This window comes from Mobula hypostoma, chromosome 17 (genome assembly GCF_963921235.1).
Source record: "Mobula hypostoma chromosome 17, sMobHyp1.1, whole genome shotgun sequence".
NCBI lineage: Eukaryota > Metazoa > Chordata > Chondrichthyes > Myliobatiformes > Myliobatidae > Mobula > Mobula hypostoma.
Window position 1 is genome coordinate 60149442 of NC_086113.1, and position 27015 is coordinate 60176456.

The 27015-nt window shown below is 43.0% G+C and overlaps 1 protein-coding gene across 4 annotated transcripts in view; it reads left to right on the plus strand.

Annotated features, from left to right (window-relative positions):
• The window catches only part of LOC134358060 (phosphatase and actin regulator 1-like), a 416919-nt gene that overhangs the window by 351883 nt on the left and 38021 nt on the right, over positions 1-27015 (plus strand). For all 4 annotated transcript variants that reach the window (XM_063069967.1, XM_063069968.1, XM_063069969.1 and 1 more), the window contains 4 exons: positions 12252-12455; positions 18723-18845; positions 21149-21434; positions 25819-26042. In XM_063069967.1, coding sequence (XP_062926037.1) covers positions 12252-12455; positions 18723-18845; positions 21149-21434; positions 25819-26042 — 837 coding nt within the window. The remainder of the gene's footprint in view (positions 1-12251; positions 12456-18722; positions 18846-21148; positions 21435-25818; positions 26043-27015) is intronic.

The following is a 27015-nucleotide window of genomic DNA, read 5'->3' on the forward strand; positions in this document are numbered from 1 at the left end:
TCAGCAGACTGGCAATGTAGCTGAGAATTGGAGGATATTCAAGCAACAGTTTGAACTGCACTTATCAGCGATGAATTGTGAAGAAAAATCGGAAAAAAACAAAGCTGCGCTTTTCCTCCATGTAATCGGGAATGACGCAGTAGAGGTGTATAATAATTTTGTCTTTGAAGATGGAGATAATTTCAATTTAAAGTCAATATTGGGCAGATTTGAAGTATTTTGTATACCTAAGTGTAAATTAAAGTATGAGTGATATAAATTCTTCACATGTGCGCAGAGAGCCACTGAAACAATTGATCAGTATGTTACTGAGTTAAGAAAGCGTAGTAAAACCTGCGAATTTGGATTGCTCAGGGACTCTCTCGTTAAAGATAGATTTGTTTGTGGCATTCGAGATAATGCTGTGAGAGAAAGGCTGTTGAGAGAGCAAGATTCAAATTTTGTAAAAGCTATGGCTCTTTGCAAAGCTTCTGAGACTGTGGCGTTGCAGGCTGAAGAGATTTTTGTCAAAAACTGCAATGTAAACGCTGTAAAAAAAAAGCGTGAATACATCAAGAAATATAATAATACATCGACGAAACCGACAGAGAGCAAGACGGCATTGGAAAAAAAAGTCGTGATCGCTGTGCATGGGAACATCGTCCAAATCAGTGTCCCGCATATGGCAAAATTTGCAATGGCTGCGGTAAGATTAATCATTTTTCACACTGTTGTAAAAGTAGAAAGAAGGAAAATAAAATGAAACAAGTAAATGCTGTGCTTGAAGATGAACGTGAGGAATTTTATATATATGTGCTTTGTGAAAATAAACAAAGTAAGAATGACTGGACTATTCCATTGCATGTGAAGAAAAACAATATTCTGTTTAAACTTGATACTGGAGCGCAAGTAAATGTTCTTGCATAATCTGAGTTTAATGCTTTAAAGCCAAGACTGAAGTTACATCAGACAAATATAAAAGTGACTGGGTATTCAGGTGCAGACATTCCAGTTAAAGGAACATGCGTGGCAAAGGTATCACACAAAAATATTGTGCATATGCTTTCATTTGTAGTCGTACCAAAAAAGTACAGTCAATTCTGGGTTTATCTGCCTGCGAAAGACTTAATGTAGTGAAAAGAATTTTTGTCTTGGATAGTGACACAGAGCTGGAGCGACAGAATGTTGCATTACAGTCGGCAGAAGGTGATGTAACTCGACTGCAGGTCCAGCTCTTGGAGGCAAATGCTGACATGGAGAATACAAAAGCAGTAGCTGCAGTGTCTGAGACGACCAAACAGGAAGCAATTGATGATGTGAAAAAGCAATGGCAGGAGGAGGTTGCTTCAATGCAAGCGATAATGAAAGAGACACTGAATATGAGATTCAGTTTCATCACCATCTAGAGCAAGAACAAGTAGGCACAGTATAAGGAAGAAGTGAAAGCACAAATGAAGAAATTGGAAAGTTTTATTGAAGTAATGAAGTCTTAGCATAAGAATTAGATGAAGAAAAGAAGATTCGTATTTCATTACAAATTGAAGTGGGATATGAATTAACTGATCTAAGGAGATGTTTGACTGAAGGACAAGGTGACAAAGTGAGGATACAAGATAAAAGGAACACATGGACACAGACCAGATTATACATGGTCCAAACAGAGGAGGGAGCAGTGTTAAGAAAGAATCACAAAGGCTTTAAGAAAGAGCCAACTTCAGAGTTTCAGTTATCTAATGTGGATGTGTTTTGTTTAACGTTGTTAATTGTTTTTCTTTTTAAGGAAGGGAAGATGTGGTGATATTACGTGTAATGATGTGCTAGTACATGACTGAACAGAGCACTGAGCATGCACGGTATTGCCAGAATGTTCCAGGACATGGCTGGGTTAAGACGTGTTTGTTTATTATTGTAAATAAAAGTTCTCTAATTCTTCCAGAATATGATTCTTTACTGTGAACCCACGGTACGTTTAAACAGAAGTAACATAACAGTGGCTGCCTGTAACATGCTGCCGGTGGGGGGGGGGGGGGGGCGGGGTAATAGAGGCATATACAATTGAGGTTAGTTTTCAGAACTGGTTTGCTCATGAAGGACAGAGGGTAGTGGTCAAAGGGACTTACTCTTTCTGGAGGTCTCTGTGACCAGTGTTGTCCCATAGGGAACTGTACTGGGACCTCTGATGTTTGTGATATATAAGCAGCCTAGATGAAGATGTAGAAGGGTGGGTTGGTAAGTTTGCAGATGATACAAAGATTGGTGGTGGTGTTGTGGATAACACAGAAAACTAGCAGCAAAGAATACAATGGCATATGTATTGCAGTTATGGGCAGAGAAATGGCAGATGGAGTTTAACCCATCCAAATGTGAAATGTTGCATCTTGGTAGATCTAAGGTAAGGAGATGGTACCTGTAACAGTGTTGATGAGTAGATGGATCTTCGGGGTCCAAGTTCATTGCTTCCTGAAAGTGGCTACACGGGTTGGTAGGGTGGTTAAGAAGGCTTATGGCATGTTGACAATAAGTACTCTTGTTTGAGTACTGTTGGTGGGGGGATGGCCTACCTGGGGAAGCAACAGTGGCAGCACCTCTGGCACGGAGTCTGGCCTTGTGGCTCAGAAGGATAGGGAAAGGAAGAGGATGGCAGCAGTGATAGGGGACTCTATAGTTAGGGGGTCAGCCAGGCAATTCTGTGGACGCAGGAAAAAAGAACGAATGGTAGTTTGCCTCCCAGGTGCCAGGGTCTGGATGTTTCTGATCGCATCCAGGATATCCTGAAGTGGGAAGGAGAACAGCCAGAGGTCGTGGTATATATTGGTACAAATGACATAGGCAGGAAAAGGGAGGAGGTCCTGAAAGTAGACTACAGGAAGGAAGCTGAGAAGCAGGACCACAAAGGTAGTCATCTCAGGATTACTGCCTGTGCCATGCAACAGTGAGTTTAGGAATAGAGTGAGGTGGAGGATAAATGCGTGGCTGAAAGATTGGAGCAGGGGTCAGGGATTCACATTTCTGGATCATTGGGACCTCTTTTAGGGCAGGAGTGACCTGTACAAAAAGGACGGATGGCACTTGAATCCCATGGGGACCAATATTCTGGTGGGGAGGTTTGCTAAGGCCATTGGGGTGAGTTTAATCTAGGATTGCTTGGGGGAGCGCAAGGTGGGAACCAAACCGAAGAGATGGAGGCAGAGGTGGTTAGCTCACAAATAGAGAAAGTTTGGAGACAGTGCGAGAGGGAGGATAGGCAGGTGATCGAGAAGGGATGCGCTCAGACCGATGGTTTGAGATGTGTCTATTTTAATGCAAGGAGTATTATGAACAAAGCGGATGAGCTTAGAGCGTGGATCACTACTTGGAGCTATTATGTTGTGGCTATTACAGAGACTTGGATGGCTCAGGGGCAGGAATGGTTACTTCGATTGCCAGGCTTTAGATAATTCAGAAAGGACAGGGAGGGAGGCAAAAGAGGTGGGGGCGTGGCACTGTTGATCAGAGAGTGTCACAGCTGTAGAAAAGGAGGAAGACATGGAGGGATTGTCAACAGAGTCCCTGTAGGTGGAAGTTAGGAACAGGAAGGGGTCAATAACACTACTGGGTGTTTTTTATAAACCACCCAATAGTAACAGGGACATCGAGGAGCAGATCTCTCAGTGGGAGAGCATTTTGGAGATAGTGATCATAACTCTATCTCTTTTACCATAGCATTGGAGAGGGATAGGAACAGACAAATTAGGAAAGCGTTTAATTGGAGTAAGTGGAAATATGAGGCTATCAGGCAGGAACTTGGAAGCATAAATTGGAAACAGATGTTCTCAGGGAAATGAACGGAAGAAATGTGACAAATGTTCAGGGGATGTTTGCGTGGAGTTCTGCATACGTACGTTCCAATGAGACAGGGAAACGGGGTACAGGAACCGTGGTGTACAAAGGCTTTTGTAAATCTAGTCAAGAAGAAAAGAAGAGCTTACGAAAGGTTCAAAAAGCTAGGTAATGATAGAGATCTAGAAGATTATAAGGCTAGCAGGAAGGATCTTAAGTTAATTAAATTAGGAGAGCCAGAAGGGGCCATGAGAAGGCCTTATCAGACAGGATTAAGGAAAACCCCAAGGCATTCGACAAGTATGTTAAGAGAAAGAGGATAAGACGTGAGAGAATCAGACCAATCAAGTGTAACAGTGGAAAAGCGTGTATGGAAACGGAGGAGATAGCGGAGGTACTTAATGAGTACTTAGCTTCAGTATTCACTACGGAAAAGGATCTTGGTGATTGTAGGGATAACTTACAGTGGACTAAAAAGCTTGAGCATATAGACATTAAGAAAGAGGATGTGCTGGAGCTTTTGGAAAGCATCAAGTTGGATAAGTTGCTGGAACCAGATGAGATGTAACCCAGGCTACTGTGGGAGGCGAGGGAGGAGATTGCTAAGCCTCTAGCGATGATCTTTGCATCATCAATGGGGACGGGAGAGATTCTGGAGGATTGTGGATGTTGTTCCATTATTCAAGAAAGACAGTAGAGCTAGCCCAGGAAATTATAGACCAGTGAGTCTTATTTTAGTAGTTGGTAAGTTGATGGAGAAGATACTGAGAGGCAGGATTTATGAACATTTGGAGAGGCATATTATGATTAGGAATAGTCAGCATGGCTTTATGAAAAGCAGGTCATGCCTTACGAGCCTGATTGAATTTTTTGAGGATGTGACTAAACACATTGATGATGGTAGAGTAGTAGATGTAGTGTATATGGATTTCAGCAAGGCATTTGACAAGGTACCCCATGCAAGACTTATTGAGAAAGTAAGGAGGCATGGGATCCAAGGGGAAATTGCTTCATGGATCCAGAACTAACTTTCCCACAGAAGGCAAAGAGAGGTTGCAGCCAGGTCATATTCTGCATGGAGGTCGGTCACCAGTGGTGTACCTCAGAGATCTGGTCTGGGACCCCTACTCTTCGTGATTTTTATAAATGACCTGGATGAAGAAGTGGACGGATGGGTTAGTAAATTTGCTGATGACAAAGGTTGGAGTTGTTGTGGATGGTGTGGAGGGCTGTCAGAGGTTACAGCAGGACTTTGATAAGATGCAAAACCGGGCTGAGAAGTGGCAGAAGGAGTTCAACTCAGATTAATGTGAGGTGATTCATTTTGGTAGGTCAAATGTGATGACAGAATGTAGTATTAATGGTAAGATTCTTGGCAGTGTAGAGAATCAGAGGGATCTTGGGGTCCGAGTCCATAGGACACTCAAGGCTGCTGCGCAGGTTGATTCCATGGTTAAGAAAGCATATGGTGCATTGGCCTTCATCAATTGCGGGATTGAGTTTAGGAGCCTAGAGGCAATGTTACAGCTATTTTGGACCCTGTTCAGACCCCACCTGTAGTACTGTGCTCAGTTCCAGTCGCCTCACTATAGGAAAAATGTGGAAACCATAGAAAGGGTGCAGAGGAGAATTCAAGGATGTTGCCTGGATTGGGGAGCGTGTCTTATGAGAATAGGTTGAGTGAACTCGGGTTTTTTTCCTTGGAACGACAGAGACTGAGAGGTGACCTGATAGAGGTGTATAAGATGATGAGAGGCATTGATTGTGTGGATAGTCAGAGGTTTTTTCCCATGGCAGAAGTGGCTAGTACAAGAGGGCATAGTTTTAAGGTGCTTGGAAGTAGGTACAGAGGGGATGTCAGGGGTAAGTTTTTTACGCAGAGAGTGGTGAGTGCGTGGAATGGGCTGCTGGCGACAGTGATGGAGGCGGATACAATAGGGTCTTTTAAGAGACCCCTGGATAGGTGCATGGAGCTTCGAAAAATAGAGGGCTATGGGTAACCCTAGGTAATTGCTCAGGTAAGGACATGTTCGGCACAGCTTTGTGGGCTAAAGGGCCTGTATTGTGCTGTAGGTTTTCTATGTTTGGCTTTATTAGTCGAGGCACTGAGTTCAAAAGTCAGGAAGTTATGGTGCCTCTTTATAAAACTCTACTTAGGCTGCATCTAGAGTATTGCATACAATCTAGTCACTCCATTTTAGGAAGGTTGCTAAGGCTTTGAAGAGAGTGTGGAAGAGGTTTACCAGAATGTTGTCTGGCTTAGAGAGCATGTACTATAATAAGACGATGGACAAACTTGGATTGTTTTCTCTGCAGCAGTGGAGGCAAGCGGATTTAATGGAAATTTATAAGATTAAGAGAGACATAGATTGAGTAGACAGACAGTATCTTTTTCCCAGGTTTGAAATGTCTAGTGTTTATGTCTAGCGCATGTGTTTAAGGTGAGAGAGGGTAATTTCAAAAGAGATGTGAGGGTCGAGTTTTTTCTTACACAGAGAGTAATGGGTGCCTGGAATGCACTGCCTGTGGTGGTAGTAGAGGCAGAAGCATTAGATATGTTTAAGAGATGTTTAGATAGGCACATGAATGTGAAGAAAATGGAAGGATTGAGTGCAGCCAAAGTTGACAGCTTTCTGTGCCTTTTAGCAGGCTGCCAACAATTGTCTTGTTATGCCTCTGTGAAGGGTATAGGAGTGCTCCTCACTGCTCTGCATTTGATCGATCAGATAATACTGGAAATCAGTCACCTTCCCAGTGAAACAAAGGTTAAGGAAACTGATGGGAAATGGAGTAGGGTCTCCTATTTGAGGAATGCTGTGTTAGCTCTACAGCTAAGTTACATGCCCAGGATAGGAGTTGCCCAGATTTACCCTTGAGGATAGGTTTACAAAGGGTTCACTGGGGAGTGTAGGAGAGCATATTGGCAACAGCACCAGGCATTTATATAAGTGATAACGTGTTTTAGTTTGCGAGGTCATGCCCTGTGAGGTGATGTCATCCTCGGGGCTTCCATGTGCTTCCAATTCATTGACTAAATCCTGTCCCAAATGTACCTCTTCCTTGTGGAGCAGTCCTGGGCCAGGGATTCCCACAAGGTTCTCATTCATCATGTGGATAGTCAGAGAGGCTTTTTCCCAGGGCTGAAATGGCTAGCATGAGAGGGCACAGTTTTAAGGTACTTGGAAGACAGTACAGAGGAGATATCAGGGGTAGGTGTTTTTACGCAGGGGTAGGTGTGTGTGTGGAATGGGCTGTTGGCGACAGTGATGGAGGTGGATACGATAGGGTCTTTTAAAAGACTCCTGGACAGGTATAGGGAGCTCAGAAAAATAGAGGGCTATGGATAACCCTAGGTAATTTCTCAGATAAGGACATGTTCGGCATAGCTTTGTGGGCCGAAAGGCCTGTATTGTGGTGTAGGTTTTCTATGTTTCTGTGAGTTAGTGGGAATTATACATTCATTCAAGGAGATTTTGAGTACATCCATGAATCTTTTCCTCTGTCTGCCTGGTATTCCCTTTCAGTGACAGAGCCCAATTTAGAGTGCCTGCTTTGGGAGACGGTTGCCAGGCCTGCCAATATCAAAGCCTGCCCAGAGGAGCCAACTGACTGGGGCCTTGGTGCTGAGGATGTAGGTCTGAAAGAGTACTGTGACATTGGGTTGCCTCTCCTTGCAGTCAATTTGAATTTTGTGGAGATGGCATGATTGCACTGCATTGAAATGTACGATTTTGGTGATTCAGGTCTCAGAGACTTAGAGGGCAGGGATCATTTCTGCCTAATGAACTGAATTTTAATCTAGGTTCTGAGGTCTTGATCTTCACATAACGTTTTCTTCAATGGGCTAAAAGCTATACTGATACATTAAAGGCAATGGTGATCCTCATCCTCAATGTTTGCCTTTATTGAGAGATATGGGAAGTGGTCCATGATTATCGGCATGTCACCATGAATTTTTTTGTTCAGCCAGGGTATCTTTTACAGCAGGGGCAGGTTGGTAGAGGATCTTTGTGTTGCCGACTTTGAGTTGCAAGGTCAGTTCTGTCATGCACTACAGTGAACAAGACAACAATGGCTTCAACATCCACAAATGGAGGTGCTGTTTGATTATCATGGGGTGAGGTTGCCTATGAGGGTCAGCTGATCATGGATTAAACAATTTCCCATTAGATTGGTGGATTAGCTCCAATAGGAATGATTTTTGAAAGTGAGGAGCAACATTACAACCGGGACTAGCAGGGAGGATGCTGTAGTCATCATGGACCAGTTGGGCTGACGGAGCTGTTTCCCTGCTGTAATACTCTGTGACTCCATAGCAGCGTAAAGGATCAGGGGAAGTGTCAGGGCAATGACACAGCCTAGCTTGACAGTGGTCTCACAGAGAGTGGTTCTGATTTGGAAGGTACAAGAGCACCACCTGGTTCAAGAACAGTTACTACCCCACAACTGTTAGGCTCTTGAACAAAAGAGGATAACTACACTCACTTGCCCATCCATTGAGATATTCCTACAACCAAGAGTCTCACTTTGATAATAAAACTTACTTTGAACTTTGAATTTATTGGTCAAAAAATATAGGTTCATACCAACATAAAGCAAATGTAAAATTGAGAAAAAATTCGGCGGCAGCTGAGGCTGAAGAAGGTGTTTCACAGATCTTAGGTTCTAGTGAAGTTGAAGATTGCCACATATATTGGCCAATGCATGTCCCTGTATTTTACTTGACAATGACACATGGTGAAGATCAGATCCACCTTGTTTGTAAAGAGGCAGTGATTCTGAGTGCAGCTCTTCAGTCACTGGGATACATTGAGAGGAGGGGAATGTCAGGACAACATGAGCACAAAACAGCAAAAGATACAGCAATGGATTAACTGCACTTAAAAAGGCATCAGTTAGTCTTGTGGGACCATGGATCTGCGCCTGGAAAGTCTTCACTCTCCAGGGTACAGGTTGTATGGAAGACCAGCAGTTGCCCATGCTGCAAGTCTCCCCTCTCCACAACGCCAATGTTGTCCAAGGGAAGGGCATTAGGACTCGTACAGCTTGGCACCAGTGTCACTGCAGAGCAATGTGTGATTAAGTGCCTTGCTCAAGGACACAACACGTTCCCTCGGCTGGGGCTCGAACTCACGACCTTCAGGTCACTAGTCCAATGCCTTAACCACTTGGCCACGTGCCACACACTGCACTAAGGCTATACTTTCACATTATATGCTGTGGTGGTATAGGGAGAAGGTCCGCATCACCTCTCGAGTAAGAATTAGATCATTATTGTTGTGCATCAAGATACAGTGAAAAGCTGTTGTTTGCATGTCATCCAAACCAATCATTCTGAAGATGAATATATTGAGGTAGATAAAATGAAATGGAATGTAGAATCTAGTGTTATGGTGACAGGACAAGTGTACTGCAGACAGACAAATAAAGTGTAAGGGCCATGGTAAAGTAGTTTAGGATATCAAGAGTTCACCTTGTAGTGTATGGGAGGTCCTTTCCAGCGTTCGATAACAGAGAGATAGAAGCTGTCCTTGAGCCTGGTGGTATGTGCTTTCAAGTGTTTGTATGTTCTGCAACAGACTCGAAGTACTGGAAGAACTCAGCAGGTCAGGTAGCATTTATGGAAATTAATAAACAGTCAACGTATCAGGATGAGACCCTTCTTTAGGACCCTTTTTCTCAGCCCAAAACATTGACTGTTTGCTCATTTCCATAGATACTGCCTGGCCTGCTGAGTTCCTCCAACATTTTGTATGTTTTGTTCCTTTGGATTTCCAGCATCTGAAGAAGTTCTTGTATTTTGTATCTTCTGCCCAATGGGAGAAGGGAGAAAAGAGAATGACCGGGATGGGAGGGTTGGGGTTGGACTATGGATGTCTGCCTTGCTGGGAATACCCTTGAAAAGCTTATCCCCAAACTTCCTCAGCTTTCTTGCCATAACAAACGAATGAGTATTCAATGGTATAGCCCTTCCGTACTGGGTGTATTACCTCATCGCTCAGCATATCATCAAAATGGGCTGAAAATGCAAAATCACGCTGTAACAAGATGAACAAAAATCCTGCTTCCTTTGTTCAAGGTCATGGAAATTGCTTCTGTTATAAAGTGTGGCTCTATGCTATGCTTTCGTGATTCCTCTCTTTAGGAAGTATTCTTAAAATCATCACCCTTGCAAATTGAGGAGACTTCATTTGACCCCTCTACTTCCACGTGAGTTGGAAGTAGAGAGGTCAAATGTGGACGTCAGAAGGCCACACACTGCTATTTTGTCCCTGACCACCCAATTTATTCTCCCAACAAAAAGACGTAGGAATAAAATGATATATCCCAACAGTGCTTCTTGCAGCAGTCTTATCCATTGAAAGAATATATAAGTAATGAGAACATGAACTATCATAAATTATCTAAATATTTAAAAATTGTACTTAACACACAAATTTCCAAAGGGAGCTTTTATCAGACGAGACTCCCCAGCACAGGTAGTTACAATGAACAAGAACAGCAGTATCTGTTAGCCACAACTGGAATCAAGAGTCAAATAGTAAGAATCACAAACAAGAGAAAATCTGCAGATGCTGAAAATCCAAGCAACACACACAAAATGCTGGAGGAACGCAGCAGGTCAGGCAGCATCTATGGAAAAGAGTATAGTTGATGCTCCAGGCTGAGACCTTCATCTGGACTGGTGAAAGGTCTCGGCTCAAAACATCGACGGTACTCTTTTCCATAGATGCTGAGTTCCTCCAGCATTTTGTGTGTGTTGCTGAAATAGTAAGAAGCGGGGTCTTCTGCTCACCACCTGTTATAGTGTTCCTTTTAATACAACTTGTTCAATGTTTTGTTTCATAAGTGTCACCAACAAGGTCAGCATTCATTACCCATTCTGTTTCTTTTCCATTAGAAGAGAATGCAGTTTGACCCTGAGAGTATTGTTTGCTAAAGATATCAGAATCAGGTTTAATATCACCCAGCATATATTGTGAAATGTGTTGACTTTGTAGCAGCAGTACAATGCAATACATAATAATAGAAAAAAATCCCTGAATTACAGTATGTATATGTGTGTGTGTGTATGTATGTGTGTGTGTGTGTGTGTGTATATATATATACGTATATATATATGTGTGTGTGTGTGTGTATATATATATGTGTATATATATACGTATATATGTGTGTGTGTGTGTATATATATATATGTATATATATACGTATATATATGTGTGTGTGTGTGTGTGTGTATGTATATATATACGTATATATATGTGTGTGTGTGTATATATATATACATATACATATATATATGTGTGCGCGTGTGTGTATATATATATGTATATATATACGTATATATATATGTGTGTGTGTGTATATATATATGTATACATATATATATGTGTGTGTGTGTGTGTGTATATATATATATATACGTATATATATGTGTGTGTGTATATATATATATATATATACATATATATGTGTGTGTGTGTGTGTGTATATATATATACGTATATATATGTGTGTGTGTGTGTGTGTGTGTATATATATATGTGTATATATATATATGTGTGTGTGTGTGTGTGTGTGTGTGTGCACTGCAAAAATAAAAATAAAAAAAGTAGTGAGGTAGTGATCATGGGTTCAAAGTCCATTCAGATATTGGATGGCAGAGGGAAAGAAGCTGTTCTAGAATTGCTGCATGTGTGTATTCATTGGTACCTGCCAAATGATTATGCAATATTACTCATCACAAAGGAGCAATATTTGGAAAATTCAACAATTGCAATTCTAAGTGTGCAGGGATAAAGCTTCTAAAGCTTGTCTGTGTTTGACCATTCTGTTAACTATTGTATTATCACTAGTTAAGGTAACTGGGGTTCTTTATACAATCCACAAATTCTGCTGCTCTTTCAATATAGAATGAAGAGCTCAGAACAGTACATCATAGGTGCTAAACACAATATCGAAATAAACTCATTCACCTATGTATGTACGTGATCCATATCCCTCCATCCCTGCATATTCATGTTACTAGCAACTTCTTGACTTGATCCACAATCATATCCGCTTCCACCACCACCTGTTCCCGGAACCTGCTACCCTCTGTGTAAAAAAAAACACTTGCTTCCGCATCTCTTGAAAATGTCATCTTCACGCTTCAACCCTAGGGAAAAAATTCTGATTACCTCTCATAATGTTATATCGTCTCCCGTCAGCCTCTGATGCTCCAGAGAAAGCAACCTACTGCAAGTTTGTCCCACCTCTCCTTATATCTTATGCCCTCTAATCCAGGCAGCATCCTGGTATCCAAGGCCTCCAAGTCCTTCCTGTAATGGAGTGATCAGAATTGCAAACAGTACAGTGCAGCCTAAGCGAGGTTTTACATATAAACATGTGTTTTATATAACCAACATTTTGTTTCCCTGCTTTAAATCTCTAACTCCTTTTGTGCCCTCTAGCTGCTGAAGAGAGTCCCACTGACGGTAGAGCAGGAGTACCTGAGCAGGACTCATCAACTAAACCAGCCCTCTTACTTCCTGCCAAGAAGTCTGTAGCTTTCCACTGTGACAGTAATGAAACGCCTGCCAAACAACAGTCCCAATCGAAGCAGCCCCCTGCCCTGCCTCCGAAGCCACTCACGAGAATCGCCCATCATCTGGCAGGTAAGTCCCCCGTATTCTGATTCTGTGAGAATCAGAATCTCAGAATTGTTTAATATCACTGGCGTATGTTGTGAAATTTGTTATTATGCTGCAGCAGTACATAATCATAAAAACTATATATATTTATGTTAAATTTTAAAGGTAATGAGGTAACATGGGTTCAATGTTCATTCAGAAATCGGATAGCAGAAGGGAAGATGCTATTACTGAATCATTGAGTGTGTACTTTCAGGCTCCTGTATCTCCTTCCTGATGGTAAAAATGAGACAAGGGCATTGAGAAGAGGACCAAGGAGTCTAAGTAAATGGATGTGATTTGAAACAGTTGCAATATCTGGTTTAACTTGATAAGGTAAAGGAGACAGAAGACACTGCTTATGGTGGGATGTGGAGCAACAAGCAATCTGCTGGAGGAACTCAGCGGGTCGAGCAGCATCTGTGGGGGAAATGGAATTGTTGATGTTTCACCTCAAAACCCTGCATCAGAACTGAGAGTCTATCATTCACTTGCCACTGTCTCCCATCTCCACCCACTCTCCCCTACCTGGAGCGACCTGCCAGTCATCTTGCATCCCTCTTTAGTCCCCAATTACCTCAGGCTCCTGTCTTAATTCTCCCCTTCCCCTCTGGTTCTACCTGATTCTGAATTCTATTTGCTTAACCTTATTGTTGGCGTGATTTGTTTTTCATTTCTCTCTCTATGCATTGGGTCTTTGAAGGTCTTCTTTATTCTAATGGGTTATTCTGAGGTGTTTTTTGTTTTGCGGCTCCCTGTAAGGAGATGAATATCAAGGTTGTATACATACTTTCATAATAAATGTACTTTGAACTTTTGGACTTTATACAAGCTACCTCCCCTCTGCATTCTCAGTCCAGATGCAGGGTTTTGACTCAAAATGTCGACTTTCCTTTCTTCTCATAGATGCTCCTCGACCCACTGAGTTTCTCCAGCAGATTATTTGGAAGAGTTATGTCCTGAGGCATTTTGAGATTTTTATAAGCTGTTCAGAATGTCCAACACTTTTTGTACACAACTTCATACCCATGGCCTAAAATTAATGTTCATAGCAGTGCCCAGCCAGAGAACAAACAACTAAACTGCTGTTTACTCAATATAATTCAGACCTTGGTTATTTTTATTCCTGGGTTCTTTTAGCAGTTCAAGAATGAATGAGAAACTTTGATTCTTCGTGATTGTTTATTTTAAAATTTAAACAGAGATACTAGGTAACAAGGCAGATGAGAGACAGGAAATGAAAGTGATTCAATAGATTCAATATGGCATTTTTAAAAAGTCTATCACCTTTATACTTGAGATAACAGAAATACCTTAGATAACAGAATCCAATCAAAAGGATACACAACTATAACAAGTATTATAACCTCATTACTTAGCAAATATAAAAATGAGAAAGTTAATAAACCACCGAGTAGTTGCTATACAGGTTTCCCCCGCCATCCAAAGGTAGAGCGTTCCTATGAAACAGTTCGTAAGCCGGAATGTCGTAAAGCAAAGAAGCAATTACCAGTTATTTATATGGGAAAAATTTGTGAGCGTTCGCAGACCCAAAAATAACCTACCAAATCATGCCAAATAACACATAAAACCTAAAATAACAGTAACATATAGTAAAAGCAGGAATGGTATGATAAATACACAGCCTGTATAAATTAGAAATACTTCTCTACAACGATTGCCTGAACTGTTCGCCGTAGTGAAAATCTCACGCAAGCGCTCTCGGCAGAAAACCTCACGCAAGCACTGTTGGCAAAACACTCTCTCCAGTAACCTTTAGGCTATGAAGCTGCCAAATCATAACAAATAACACGTAAAAATACACAGCCAATATAAAGTAGAAATAATGTATGTACAGTGTCATATCACTTACGGGAATTGGGAAGACAGCGCCGAGCACACTGATGATGGTGTGTTAGGCTGAGTTGTGCAGGTTGGGGTGGTGCAGTGGCCCCCACCCTCCAGGCAGCAAACCTATACCGATTCGCGAAGCATGCAGTGGTACAGCGGTAGCCGGGACGCATCCAGCACGTCTTTAAGAAAAAAACTGAAATAAACATGCCAATTAATTAGGTGCCGCCCAGCACGTAATTGTCGGCCCAGATCAGAGGCTGCATCGCCTCTGATCTGGGCTGACATTTACGTGCCGGGTGGCACCTAATTAATTAGCATGTTTATTTCGGCTCTTTTCTTAAAGATGTGCTGTGTGCCTCCCGGCTACCGCTGCATTCTCCACGAATCGGTATCTGTCCGAGGCCTGGGGGTTGGGGTGGTGGGACACTGGGGTGTCACCTCATCGTCGTCTGTTTCCATTAGGGCAGGCAGCTCATCTTCTCCTCTGACTGCCTGCCTCGATGTCGAAGGTCGAGGTTCGTCGTCTGCTGTGGCTGATGTGGAAGGCTTGCTTGACTGTTTTGCCTCGCGCATTTTTCTATCATACAGTTCTTTGTAAGGACTCAAACCATCCTGCAAATATGCCCTAAACCTACGTACCCTTTCAAAATTAAAGTCGTACTTTATCATTACTCACTCGGTTTCGATTGTTATCCTTTTCTCTTCCAATTGCATCAGCTCTTCATCTATCAGTTCTTGGTCATGGGATGCCAAAACCTCTTCAACATCATCTTCGTCAACTTCCACAAGCCAAACTCACTTTGTCCTTACTTCGTTCACCACGATCAAAACGCTTAATTATATCTAGTTTTACGCTAAATGTAACACCCTTACGAGCTCTTTTAGGCTTTTCCGATACCATAGAACTCATCTTGCAAATGACTGCTCACAGGCATGTGCTTAAGCAATGCTGGCAAGGATGCCGATCCGAATCCGGGGAGAGTGGCTGCTCGGGGCGCGCTGCCCTTTTTCGTAACAGTGAAAACACCTTCTGTTAGCGAAAACAGGGAACTAATGTAGGTCTTTCGTAACAGTGAGGTTTCGTAAAGCGAACGTTCGAAAAGTGGGGGACACCTGTACCGCCTCTGCCAGTAAGTGGGAACAAACCAGCACATACTGTGAAAAATACATGCATTAAAAATGTTAGCAAAAACTACAATGTTAGTCTTGCATTAATTCAACCACTATCTAATAAGATGTATTTAAAAAATAACCAATTCTTACATAATATATTCTCACAATGAAGCAACAGGACTCCCTGACAGTAGCCCAACAGGCAAATACTCCTGAATTAATGTAGCAGGAGGCTAGGAGGGCAGGACAAGGTAGTGCTACTGCCTCCCATATCCAGCAAGCTGGGTTCGAGCCTGACCTCGGGAGCTGTCAGTGTGGAGTTTACGCATTTTACCTGTCACTCCGTGGGTTTCTTCTGGGTGCTCCATTTACTCCACATTCCAAAAGCATGCAGGTTAGTAGGTTAATTGTTAGCTATAAATTGGCCCTAATGTAATAAGTAAGTCGAAGGAGAACCAGAGCGATAGGCAGACAGGGTTGATGGGATTGTTCTATGACTCAGACCCACTGGGTCAAATGGCCTCCTATGTCCCACAATAGAATTTCTATGTCAACTCCTCCTCAATTGGTAGGTATAACATCAATCAGAAATTGGTAGGTTCTTTGATATTAATGGATATAAAAACTCAGGTTTATAAAGTGAAGTGCTAGTTCTGAGAGACAGTTCTTTTAATGCAATCACACTCCAAAATCTTCAAAAATATTTCACACATAAGCACCACAAGAAAATGTCTCAGTCAGAAGCATAAGCTGCCACATGAATACATCAATAAATGATATATAGATATGTGCACTAGACTTCACATCATGGCATACAAAGCTTTACAGTGACAGAACAAATTATATCACAGGAAAAGACCAACACCAAGGAAACAAGCTACTTCAAAATAATTTAAATTGGCAATTCATGTGCTTTTTAAGTATTCAGTTAGTACAGCACAAGTAGAGAGACAGTAAACTTCAGCAACAACCTCCTCCAGAGTATTTGCAGTCAGGAGTAAATCCAGCTCACATTGGCGATTGTGTTAATTTCAGTATAGAAACATAGAAACATAGAAACATAGAAAATAGGTGCAGGAGTAGGCCATTCGGCCCTTCGAGCCTGCACCGCCATTTATTATGATCATGGCTGATCATCCAACTCAGAACCCAGCCTTCCCTCCATACCCCCTGACCCCTGTAGCCACAAGGGCCATATCTAACTTCCTTTTAAACATAGCTAATGAACTGGCCTCAACAGTTTGCTGTGGCAGAGAATTCCACAGATTCACCACTCTCTGTGTGAAGAAGTTTTTCCTAACCTCGGTCCTAAAAGGCTTCCCCTCTATCCTCAAACTGTGACCCCTCGTTCTAGACCTCCCCAACTTCGGGAACAATCTTCCTGCATCTAGCCTGTCCAATCCCTTTAGGATCTTATACGTTTCAATCAGATCCCCCCTCAATCTTCTAAATTCCAACGAGTACAAGCCCAGTTCATCCAGTCTTTCTTCATATGAAAGACCTGCCATCCCAGGAATCAATCTGGTGAACCTTCTTTGTACTCCCTCTATGGCAAAGATGTCTTTCCTCAGATTAGGGGACCAAAACTGCACACAATACTCCAGGTGTGGTCTCACCAAGGCCTTGTACAACTGCAGTAGTACCTCCCTGCTCCTGTACTCGAATCCTCTCGCTATAAATGCCAGCATACCGTTCGCCTTTTTCACCGCCTGCTGTACCTGCATGCCCACTTTCAATGACTGGTGTATAATGACACCCAGGTCTCGTTGCACCTCCCCTTTTCCTAATCGGCCACCATTCAGCAATGTCTTCATATCATGGCAGTTAACATCTCCATTGCCTATATTGGTCTATTGAAATCATCTTCCTAATGTTTAATTTTAAATTTTCTGGTCATTATCCATACTTTGCCCATGTATCCCTTCACCTCCCTCTCCCAAACTCCTCATCAGGCGGCGTGTGCAAGAATTCTTTGTCACTGAGATTGTCTCCAATCTGTTAGTTCCCTCTGCCACTTGCCTCATTGAGAATCAGAGTCACAATTACATTTATTATCATTGACCTGTGTGGCTACCCCTGTTTCCATCCAGGGGGTCAGTGTGGACATGGTGGAGGATTACAGATACCTGGGGATATGAATTGACAATAAACTGGACTGGTCAAAGAACACTGAGGCTGTATACAAGAAGGGTCAGAGCCGTCTCTACTTTCTGAGGAGACTGAGGTCCTTTAACATCTGCCGGACGATGCTGAGGATGTTCTACAAGTCTGTGGTGGCCAGAGCGATCATGTTTGCTGTTGTGTGCTGGGGCAGCAGGCTGAGGGTAGCAGACACCAACAGAATCAACAAACTCATTCGTAAGGCCAGTGATGTTGTGGGGATGGAACTGGACTCTCTGACGGTGGTGTCTGAAAAGAGGATGCTGTCCAAGTTGCATGCCATCTTGGACAATGCCTCCTATCTACATAATGTACTGGGTGAGCACAGGAGTACATTCAGCCAGAGACTCATTCCACCGAGGTGCAACACAGAGCGTCATAGGAAGTTATTCCTGCCTGTGACCATCAAACTTTACAACTCCTCCCTTGGAGGGTCAGACACCCTGAGCCAATAGGCTGGTCCTGGACTTATTTCCTGGCATAATTTACATATTACTATTTAATTATTTATGGTTTTATTACTATTTAATTATTTATGGTGCAACTATAACGAAAACCAGTTTCCCCCGAGATCAATAAAGTATGACTATGACTATGACTATGAAATGGAGCCAAGAGACTGCTGATGTTGGAAATCTGGTGCAACAAACAATCCTCTGACCCTCTCCAGCAGTGATCCACCAATGTAGTTTGGTGCACGTCCACCATCCATCACTTTGCTGAAGTCAACACTCAGTTCTTTAGTTTTACTGACACTGAGGAAGAGGTTGTCGATGCACATTCACAGTATGAACTGGGCTATTTTGAGTCCATTGCAACACTGAAACCATATTTTGTATTTATAAAAGCAAAACTGTAATTCAAAAATGAATTACTCCTTGATGTGGAATTGCAGAATCAAACTGAGATGCAATATACCTTGAAGAAGCCCTGCAGAGCTGGTGGTTCTATGCTTACTACTGCTCGGTCACTTCCATGCCAGTCACTCCCATGTACAGCTGCTTTACTATGACTGTCCTGTGGCCTTTACAATGGAACCGCCACGAAGCCCACATCAAGGTTTTGGATGAAATTGCAGAGTGTGACAATAATGTCCCATTTTAAAACTATTCTTCGCTCTTTCAGGTTTCCCCACTGCCTACACCATTCCTCGACTAAGAAGACAAACAGACAGGCAGGCAGCCTTCTCCCATGACTCTGCCCTTTGCACTTCTAAGAGACCAGTGGGGCACATGAGAGCAATCCGGGGTAAGTTGCCTCTGATTTGCTCCCTCTTCCCTTGTAGTGGTACCTAGCCAGAGTATTGTTATAGGTTTTTATTGTCACATACACCAAGGTACTGTGAAATACTTCATTTTGCATGTCATGCAGATAGATCTTTCCACATTGGGGTAGTACAAAGAAAACAATGCAGAATAGAGGTATACAAAATTATGATGGGCATGGGTAGTGCAGGCAGGCTTTTTCCGCTGAGGTAACACACACAAACCTCAGCAGGCCAGTGGGAAAGAGTAAGCAGTCAGACTATGAAGGTGTGGGGAGGGGGTGAAGAAGTACAAGGTAGTAGGTGATAGGTGTAACTGGGAGAGGGGGAGGGGTGGTAAAGAGCTGGGAAGTTGATGGTGAAAGAGGTTAGCTGGAGAAGGAAGAACCTGATAGGAGAGGAAAGAAGGCCATGGAAAAAAGGGAAGGGAGAGGAGCACCAGAGAGAGATGATGGGCAGGTAAGGAGATACATTGAGAGAGGGAAATGGAAATCAGGAATAGAGAAGGAGAGGGGGTGGCATTTACCAGAAGTTCAAGAAATCGATGTTCATAACATGGGTTGGATGCTACCCAAAAGGAATATAGATGTTGCTCCTCCAACCTGAGTGAGGCCTCATCGCAACAGTAGAGGAGGCCATGGACTGACATGTCAGAATGGAAATGGGAAGTAGAATTAAAATCTCCACCGGGAGATCCCACTTTTTCTGGTGGACGGTGCTTGGCAAAGCGGTCTCACTGATGTACAGAAGGCTACACCAGGAGCACCGGATACAGTACATGACTCCAACAGCCTCACAGGTGAAGTGTTGCCTCACCTGGGAAGACTGCTTGGGACCTTGAGGGAGGTGGTGTAGGGGCAGGTGTGGCACTTGTTCCACTTGCAAGGATAAGTACCAGGAGGGAGGTCAGTGGGGACAGACAAATGCACAAGGGAGTCATATAGGGAATGATCACTGGGGAAAGCAGAAAGTGGGAGGGGCGGGTGAAGGAAAGACGTGCTTGGTGGTGGAATCCTGTTGGACATGGTGGAAGTTACAGAGAATTATGTGCCAGATGTAGAGGCTGATGGGGTGGTAGGTGAAGACAAGAGGAACCTGATCCCTGGTGGGGCGTTGGGTGGATGGGATGAGGGCAGACATGCATGAAATGGAAAAGTGAGGGCAGCATTGATGGTGGAGGAAGGAAAGCCCCTTTCTCTGAAGAAGAAGGACATCTCACTATGTCTGGAATGAAAATCCCCATCCTGAGAGCAGATGCACTGGAGACAGAGGATTTGAGAGAAGTGGATGGGGGACTACAATTAGAGATCATGGGTTAAGGGTGAAAGGTGAAATGTTTAGGTGGAAATGAGGGAAAACTTCTTCACTCAGAGGGTTGTGAGGGTTGTGAACGAGCTGCCAGTGCAAGTGGTGTATACAAACTCAATTTCAACATTTAAGAGAAGTTTGGTTAGGTATATGGATGGTAGAGATGTAGAGGTATAGAGGGCTATGGTCCCGGTGCAGGTTGATGGGAGTAGGCAGTTTGAATGTTTCCCCATGGACTAGATGAAGGTTTCAAGGTTTCAAAGGTGTAATTTAATGACAGAGAAATGTATACAATATACATCTTGAAATGCTTTTTCATCGCAACCATCCACGTAAACAGAGGAGTACCCCAAAAAATGAGTGACAGTCAAATGTTAGAACCCCAAAGTCCCCGCCAGTTCCCCCCTCCGGCGCATAAGCGGCAGCGAGCAACAATCGCCCCTCCCCACTGGCAAGTAAAAAGCATTGGCACCGCAAAGCAAAGGGAATATTTATGTGCTGTACTTTTCTATGACTCTAATATAGCTTGCAGCTACAGAGAAACTGCTGTTCAGAAAGGCAAGTAAAGTGCTTGGGCCGCAATGTGGCTAAATGAGAGATCAGGAGTTCATCTTTTAGCTTATAAGATGTCTGTTCAAGAGTCTGACGCAGAGGGATAGAAGCTGTGTTTGAGCCTGTTGCTACATGTTGTCAAGGTGCTGTATCTTCTGCCTGCAGGATAGGAAAGAAGAGAAAATGACTAGGGTGGGAGGGGCGAAGGAACCAGGACTGCTGGAGCAGTAAGGCAGTAGCTGCTGTGCCCCTCTGTAGTGAGTTTTATTCACAGGCATTGGAGTTTCCGTACCAGGCCATGATGCTGCCAGTCAGAATGCTGTCCACTGCACCTCTGTACAAGTTTGTCATAGTCTTCTATTAAGCATGCAAGAGCATGGATGAATGGTTAACTACTGCCTTGTTCTCCAATATTTTGTTTCACCAGATGCTGGCCAACCCGTGAAGCTGCCTTGTATGCCGCCTGTGAGACTGTCACCCCCTCTACCGCCAAAGAAAGTAATGATATGTACTACATCACAGGCAGCTGACACAGCCACCAATTCCTATTCTGCAGCACAGAAAGTCACCCAGCACCCTTCCCAGCTACACTTTGGGAGTTCCCATTCCTCGGCCTTATCCGGTGCGATGCCTCTCCATCCTGCAGTCCCCACAAGCAAGGTGATAGAAGAACTCAACAAGACACTGGCCTTGACAATGCAGAGGCTGGAAAGGTAATATGGCATCCATCATAGACCTGTGGAAAAAAATTACAGTAGCAAAGGAGGCTATTCAGCACATTGTATCCAGGCCTGTTGTGAAGGGCTGCCTAGCTTAATCCCAAATTAGATCTCTGAGTCCATAGCATTGCAGGCTGTAGCTATTAAAGTACAGACTTAAAGGGGTGAAGGGGTCTGCCTCTGCTGTCCTTTAGGGCAGTGAGCTCCAAAGCCCCTTCCATGTTTAAGTCCTTACACCTGAGTTTCTGACTCTTCTGCTATGAAATAGGAGCTTCTTATTAGCTCTGTTCAGCCCGTACTACAGTTCTACATAGCTTAATTAGGTGGAGCCCCCGGTAACCTTCAGGCTCGCTCAGCTCGCTGTCGTCTAGGGGGAGCAGTCTTCGGCCCCGCCAAACTGGGTAATCAAGTTTGTGTGGATGCTGTGTGATGTACCCCACCCTGCCAAATATCAGACAATACACCATATGTGATTAAATGATTACGCTTTATAGATCTTAATGGAACTACCTAATTAATAGAGATAAAATATAAAAGGAAAATAAAAGGCGCCAAACTTATAAAAGTTCAACCACTTCATGCACAACCGTTGGAGCTCAATTAATGGAGTCTTCTTTCCACGATTCGATCCCCTCCGACCCACCGCCTGGGACCAACCACGGTGGTCGACCAGACGCTCCACATGAGTCTGCCTTCGTCTCCTCTCCTTGCTGAAGACCCTAGGCCTCGGACTCCCGCTCAGGGTTGGTCCCGCCACCCAGGGTCACAGCTTCGCGCCTCCTCTCTCTGTCCCCATCGCGCCTTCTGCGCCAAAGCCCACGAAGCACAATAGCTTACAGACACACAATAAAGAATAGTATCTATCCCAATTGGTTCATTTCCTCTCTTATCAATAATATAACCCAAACAAGCAGAAGGAGAAAGAGAACTCCTTACATCGCACTTATTATTACAGAAAAGCCATTTTTCTTATAACATAACAAAGAAGCCATTTTGTTAGCCTTCGCAGTAACATAAAAGAAGAAATCCCTTACACAGGTATTCTCACAGCCTTCTCAGCCCCCGAGAAAACAACCTTCCAATCTTTTCTCATTGTTACTACTTTTGTAGACCAGGCAATATCCTGGTTGCAGTTAGAAGAAAGAACACAGAACACTATTGCACAGCGCAGGCTTTTCAGCCCACGATGTTGAGCCAACCTTTTAACCTATTCTTAAGATCAATTCAGCCCTTCCCTTCTAATTGGCCTCCATTTTTCTTTTACTTCTTCTTCTGAGTGTTTATGGTGGTTGCCAAACAGCTTTTTAGTTACATTACCGTCACTTTCTGAACTGGAGTGTAGGCCAGGATATCTAAATTCTATACTTACATTTGTATCAAATTCTATAAAAATGACTTGTATTCTTAAGGAACTCCACTATACATTGAAAGCAATAATCTTGTGCAAAATATTGTTTATGTTAAACTGTATTTTATTCTGTGCTAACTTTAAAATCAGCCATTCTCTCGTTTGATTAACTTGGACACCTCCCTCCATTTTTCTATCTTCAACGTGCCTATCTAAGGGTTTCTTAAATGTCCTTAATGTATCTGCCTCTACCACCACCCCTAGCAGGGCATTCCATTTACCCACCACGCTGTGTAAAAATATTACTTCTGATATCCAAACCCCACATAATTTCCTCCAATCATTTTAAAATTGTGCCCCCTTGCATTTGCCACCTTCGCCTGGGGAATAAGTCTCAGGCTATCCACTCAATCAATACTTCCTATCATCTTGTACACCTCTATCAAGCCACCTCCTATCCTCCTTCATTCTAAAGAGAAAAGCCCTCGCCCATTTATCCTATGTTAATAAAACAAAGTGGTTGAGAGGACAAACTCAAGCATGTTAGGGCTCTAACTTGCTTTGTCTCATCTATTGAAGAAAAGTTTCCTTGCAGCATTTTAATCTCCTCATTCACCTGCCCTGCTAACCTGAAGGATCTGTGGCCATCTAATTTAAGGACCCTTGTTCCGAGCACCCACCTGTACACAGTGTATCCCCAATCCCATACAATCGCCATCATGGTGCCTCCAGAAGGAACTGTTCCTTCCCCCTTTCCCACCACACCTCTGTTCAGAATAACTCCCTCCAATCTGTCTCTCCCTCACCACAATGCATCTTCTAAATGAATCTCCCTTCCTGATCTTCCCTGACCTAACATGGCTTTATCATGAATTCCCTCCTGGGATCTCTTCTTCCTGGTCATCCCCTCCAATTTCCCCCTCCCATGATCTCTCCCTCACTGTGATTTGTCTCTGGTTCACTCTTCACTTCCTGCAGTGTCCTACTTGATTTTTCCCTTTCCACCCTCTCACCTAATTTTTCTGAGGTCTTGTATCCTGCTTGGATCAATGCACAATTGGCTGGAGGAACTCAATGGGGCAGGCAGCTGGAATATCATCTTCTGATCTCTCCCTCTCTCTTTTTGTGGCCACTTCTCCTGTAATTTTATAGCAGTGTGATCTATCCATATGGTGTCACTGAAATTTTTCTGTAGGATAATCTTCTTTCCCAGTAATGGATCTGCTGGAACTTTCTCATGCTATTGGCTCCTAGTTTTCCACTCTGCATGTGGGAATATTTTTCCAAAACTCCTCAAAATTTTAATGACTTCCATCAGGCCTACTTCTGTAGTCCTTCCTTTTCCAGATACCTCTGATCAGTTTTGTTTCCTCTGATGTCTTTCTCTTCATTTGTTGAAGGGATGTGAGTTTCCCAGGCTGAGCCAGGAGACATGTGCTTATTACATCATCAGGCTGAGCAGCATCTGTAGGAGGAAAGAAATTGTCAGTGTTTGGGGTCATCTTTCCAGCTGCTTGCCCCATTAAGTTCCTCCAGCCAATTGTGTATTGATCCAGATTCCAGCATCTATGTCTTGTGTCATAATTTAAATGCCCATTCTTGATTGCCCTTGAAAAAATGGTGGGAAGCTGCCTTAGGTTGCAGGAATAAGTTCCAGGACTTTGACCGACTCATGGTAAAATGTATGGCTCACATCACTTAAGCTGGCTCACATCACATTTTTTGTACGATATCCACGTTGAGATTAGAATAACACACTGGCAGACGAACTGCCATTGATGCTGCTGCCTCACTGCTCCAGCAGCCTGGCTTCCATTGCATACCCAGTGCTGTGCACATAGTTTGTATGTCCTCCCCCTGACTATGTGAATGCCATTCCCTCCCCACATAGTTTGTATATCCTCCCCGTGACTATGTGAATGCCATTCCCTCCCCACATAGTTTGTATATCCTCCCTGTGACTATGTGAATTCCATTCCCTCCCCACATAGTTTGTATGTCCTCCCCGTGACTATGTGAATTCCATTCCCTCCCCACATAGTTTGTATATCCTCCCTGTGACTATGTGAATTCCATTCCCTCCCCACATAGTTTGTATATCCTCCCTGTGACTATGTGAATTCCATTCCCTCCCCACATAGTTTGTATATCCTCCCTGTGACTATGTGAATTCCATTCCCTCCCCACATAGTTTGTATGTCCTCCCCGTGACTATGTGAAATCCATTCCCTCCCCACATAGTTTGTATATCCTCCCTGTGACTATGTGAATTCCATTCCCTCCCCACATAGTTTGTATGTCCTCCCCGTGACTATGTGAATTCCATTCCCTCCCCACATAGTTTGTATATCCTCCCTGTGACTATGTGAATTCCATTCCCTCCCCACATTGTATGTCCTCCCCGTGACTATGTGAATTCCATTTCCATCCCAGTGCTCCAGTTTCCTCTCACATCCCAAAGATGTGCAATTGGTAGTTAACTGGCTGTTGCGAATTATCAACGATCCAAAGTACATTTATTCTCAAAGTGTGTATGCAGTATACAACCCTGAAACTTGTCTTCCCCACAGTTAGTAATGAAACAGAGAACCATGGAACCATCCCTTTAAAAGAAAATCATCAGACCCTCCTCCCCCTGCTCACATACAGACAAGTCACGCAGATGGCAACAAAACTCAGAAGGCATATTTCAGTTCAGTTCAGTTCACTGTTCATTATCTTCAGGCCACCCAATTCAAACATTGCCCAAGAGCAACCAGAACTAAAACTAGAACGAGAACACATCATAAACATTGAATTAGAATTTTACCTAAGTATGTGGTTTCTAGGGGGAGTGGGAGGTGAGGAGAATAGTGTCGGGGAAATAAGTGGGGCTGGATTGATGGAAATGTTCTAAATGCTGGCATTGACCTAATAGGCCACATGGTGTCATTCTAAGTCTTCAAGTGTATATGAGAAATATGGAGTGTATGAACTTAATATGGTGAATGTTGGCTTAATACAGCAGTGATTTTGATTTTATTTTGGCAGTTCAGGATTGCATACGGGAGAAAGTGGGATGAAAACAGGAAAAAGCAATACACCCGACATCCGACAAGTGCCAACAGTGGTGGTTGATTATGATGATGACAAAGAAAATGTGCCTAATGAATCGGACTATGAGGACACTTTCAGTATGCACGGGGAGGAAGATGAAGAGGACGAGGGGGATAATGATGATGATGACGATGACGATGATGACAATTTTTTCACAAGTATGGAAAGCATTAACTTGCTACATATGCTATGGTCTGCGCAACACCAGAGAAAACCAAACTAGTGATAAAACTCACATAAACCAAACAGTGGTGATTCTGTCTTTCATGCTGCGTAGTTTTTCATCAGTCTTGTGTTTAATCTAATGTAATCAAGTCAGTTCAAGTTCATTGTCATGTGCTCAAGTACAGTGAGGTGCAGTGAAAATTGTGTTTGCAGCAGCATCACATGCATGTACAGTTGGTAATACATAAATTATACAAGACAGTGAAAAGGGAGAAAATAAAAGACTGTGGAAACAAAATACTAGTGCAAAAAATACATAGAGATAAGTCCATAGTAGTGCAAGACAGTCCATATAGTGTTCCATTGTTGACTGGATTTGTGCAGGTCTATTCAAATATCTGATAGCTGAAGGAAAATATAATATATTTATATTATTATATATATATTTATATATTATGTATATTAGATGCTTTACCTTTCAAATAAACACATAACATGTATTTTGAGAATTAAGTGTTAGCCCATCAATAAACTGGCATTTATCTACCAGCAATTAAATTCAAAGTAGAAAGATATCACAAGTGCAGAGTTTAACTCATACACACAGAAAATATTGAGGATTGAGGATAATGAGGGAATTAAATGCAGCATCTCCAAGTTTGTGGATGACACGAAGCTGGGCAGCAGTGTTAGCTGTGAGGAGGATGCTAAGAGGATGCAGGGTGACTTGGACAGGTTAGGTGAGTGGGCAAATTCATGGCAGGTGCAATTTAATATGGATAAATGTGAGATTATACACTTCGGTGGATAAGTGGAAAAACAGATTATTATCTGAATGGTGGCCGATTAGGAAAAGGGGAGGTGCAATGAGACCTGGGTGTCATTATACACCAGTCATTGAAAGTGGGCATGCAGGTACAGCAGGCAGTGAAAAAGGCGAATGGTATTCTGGCATTCATAGCAAGA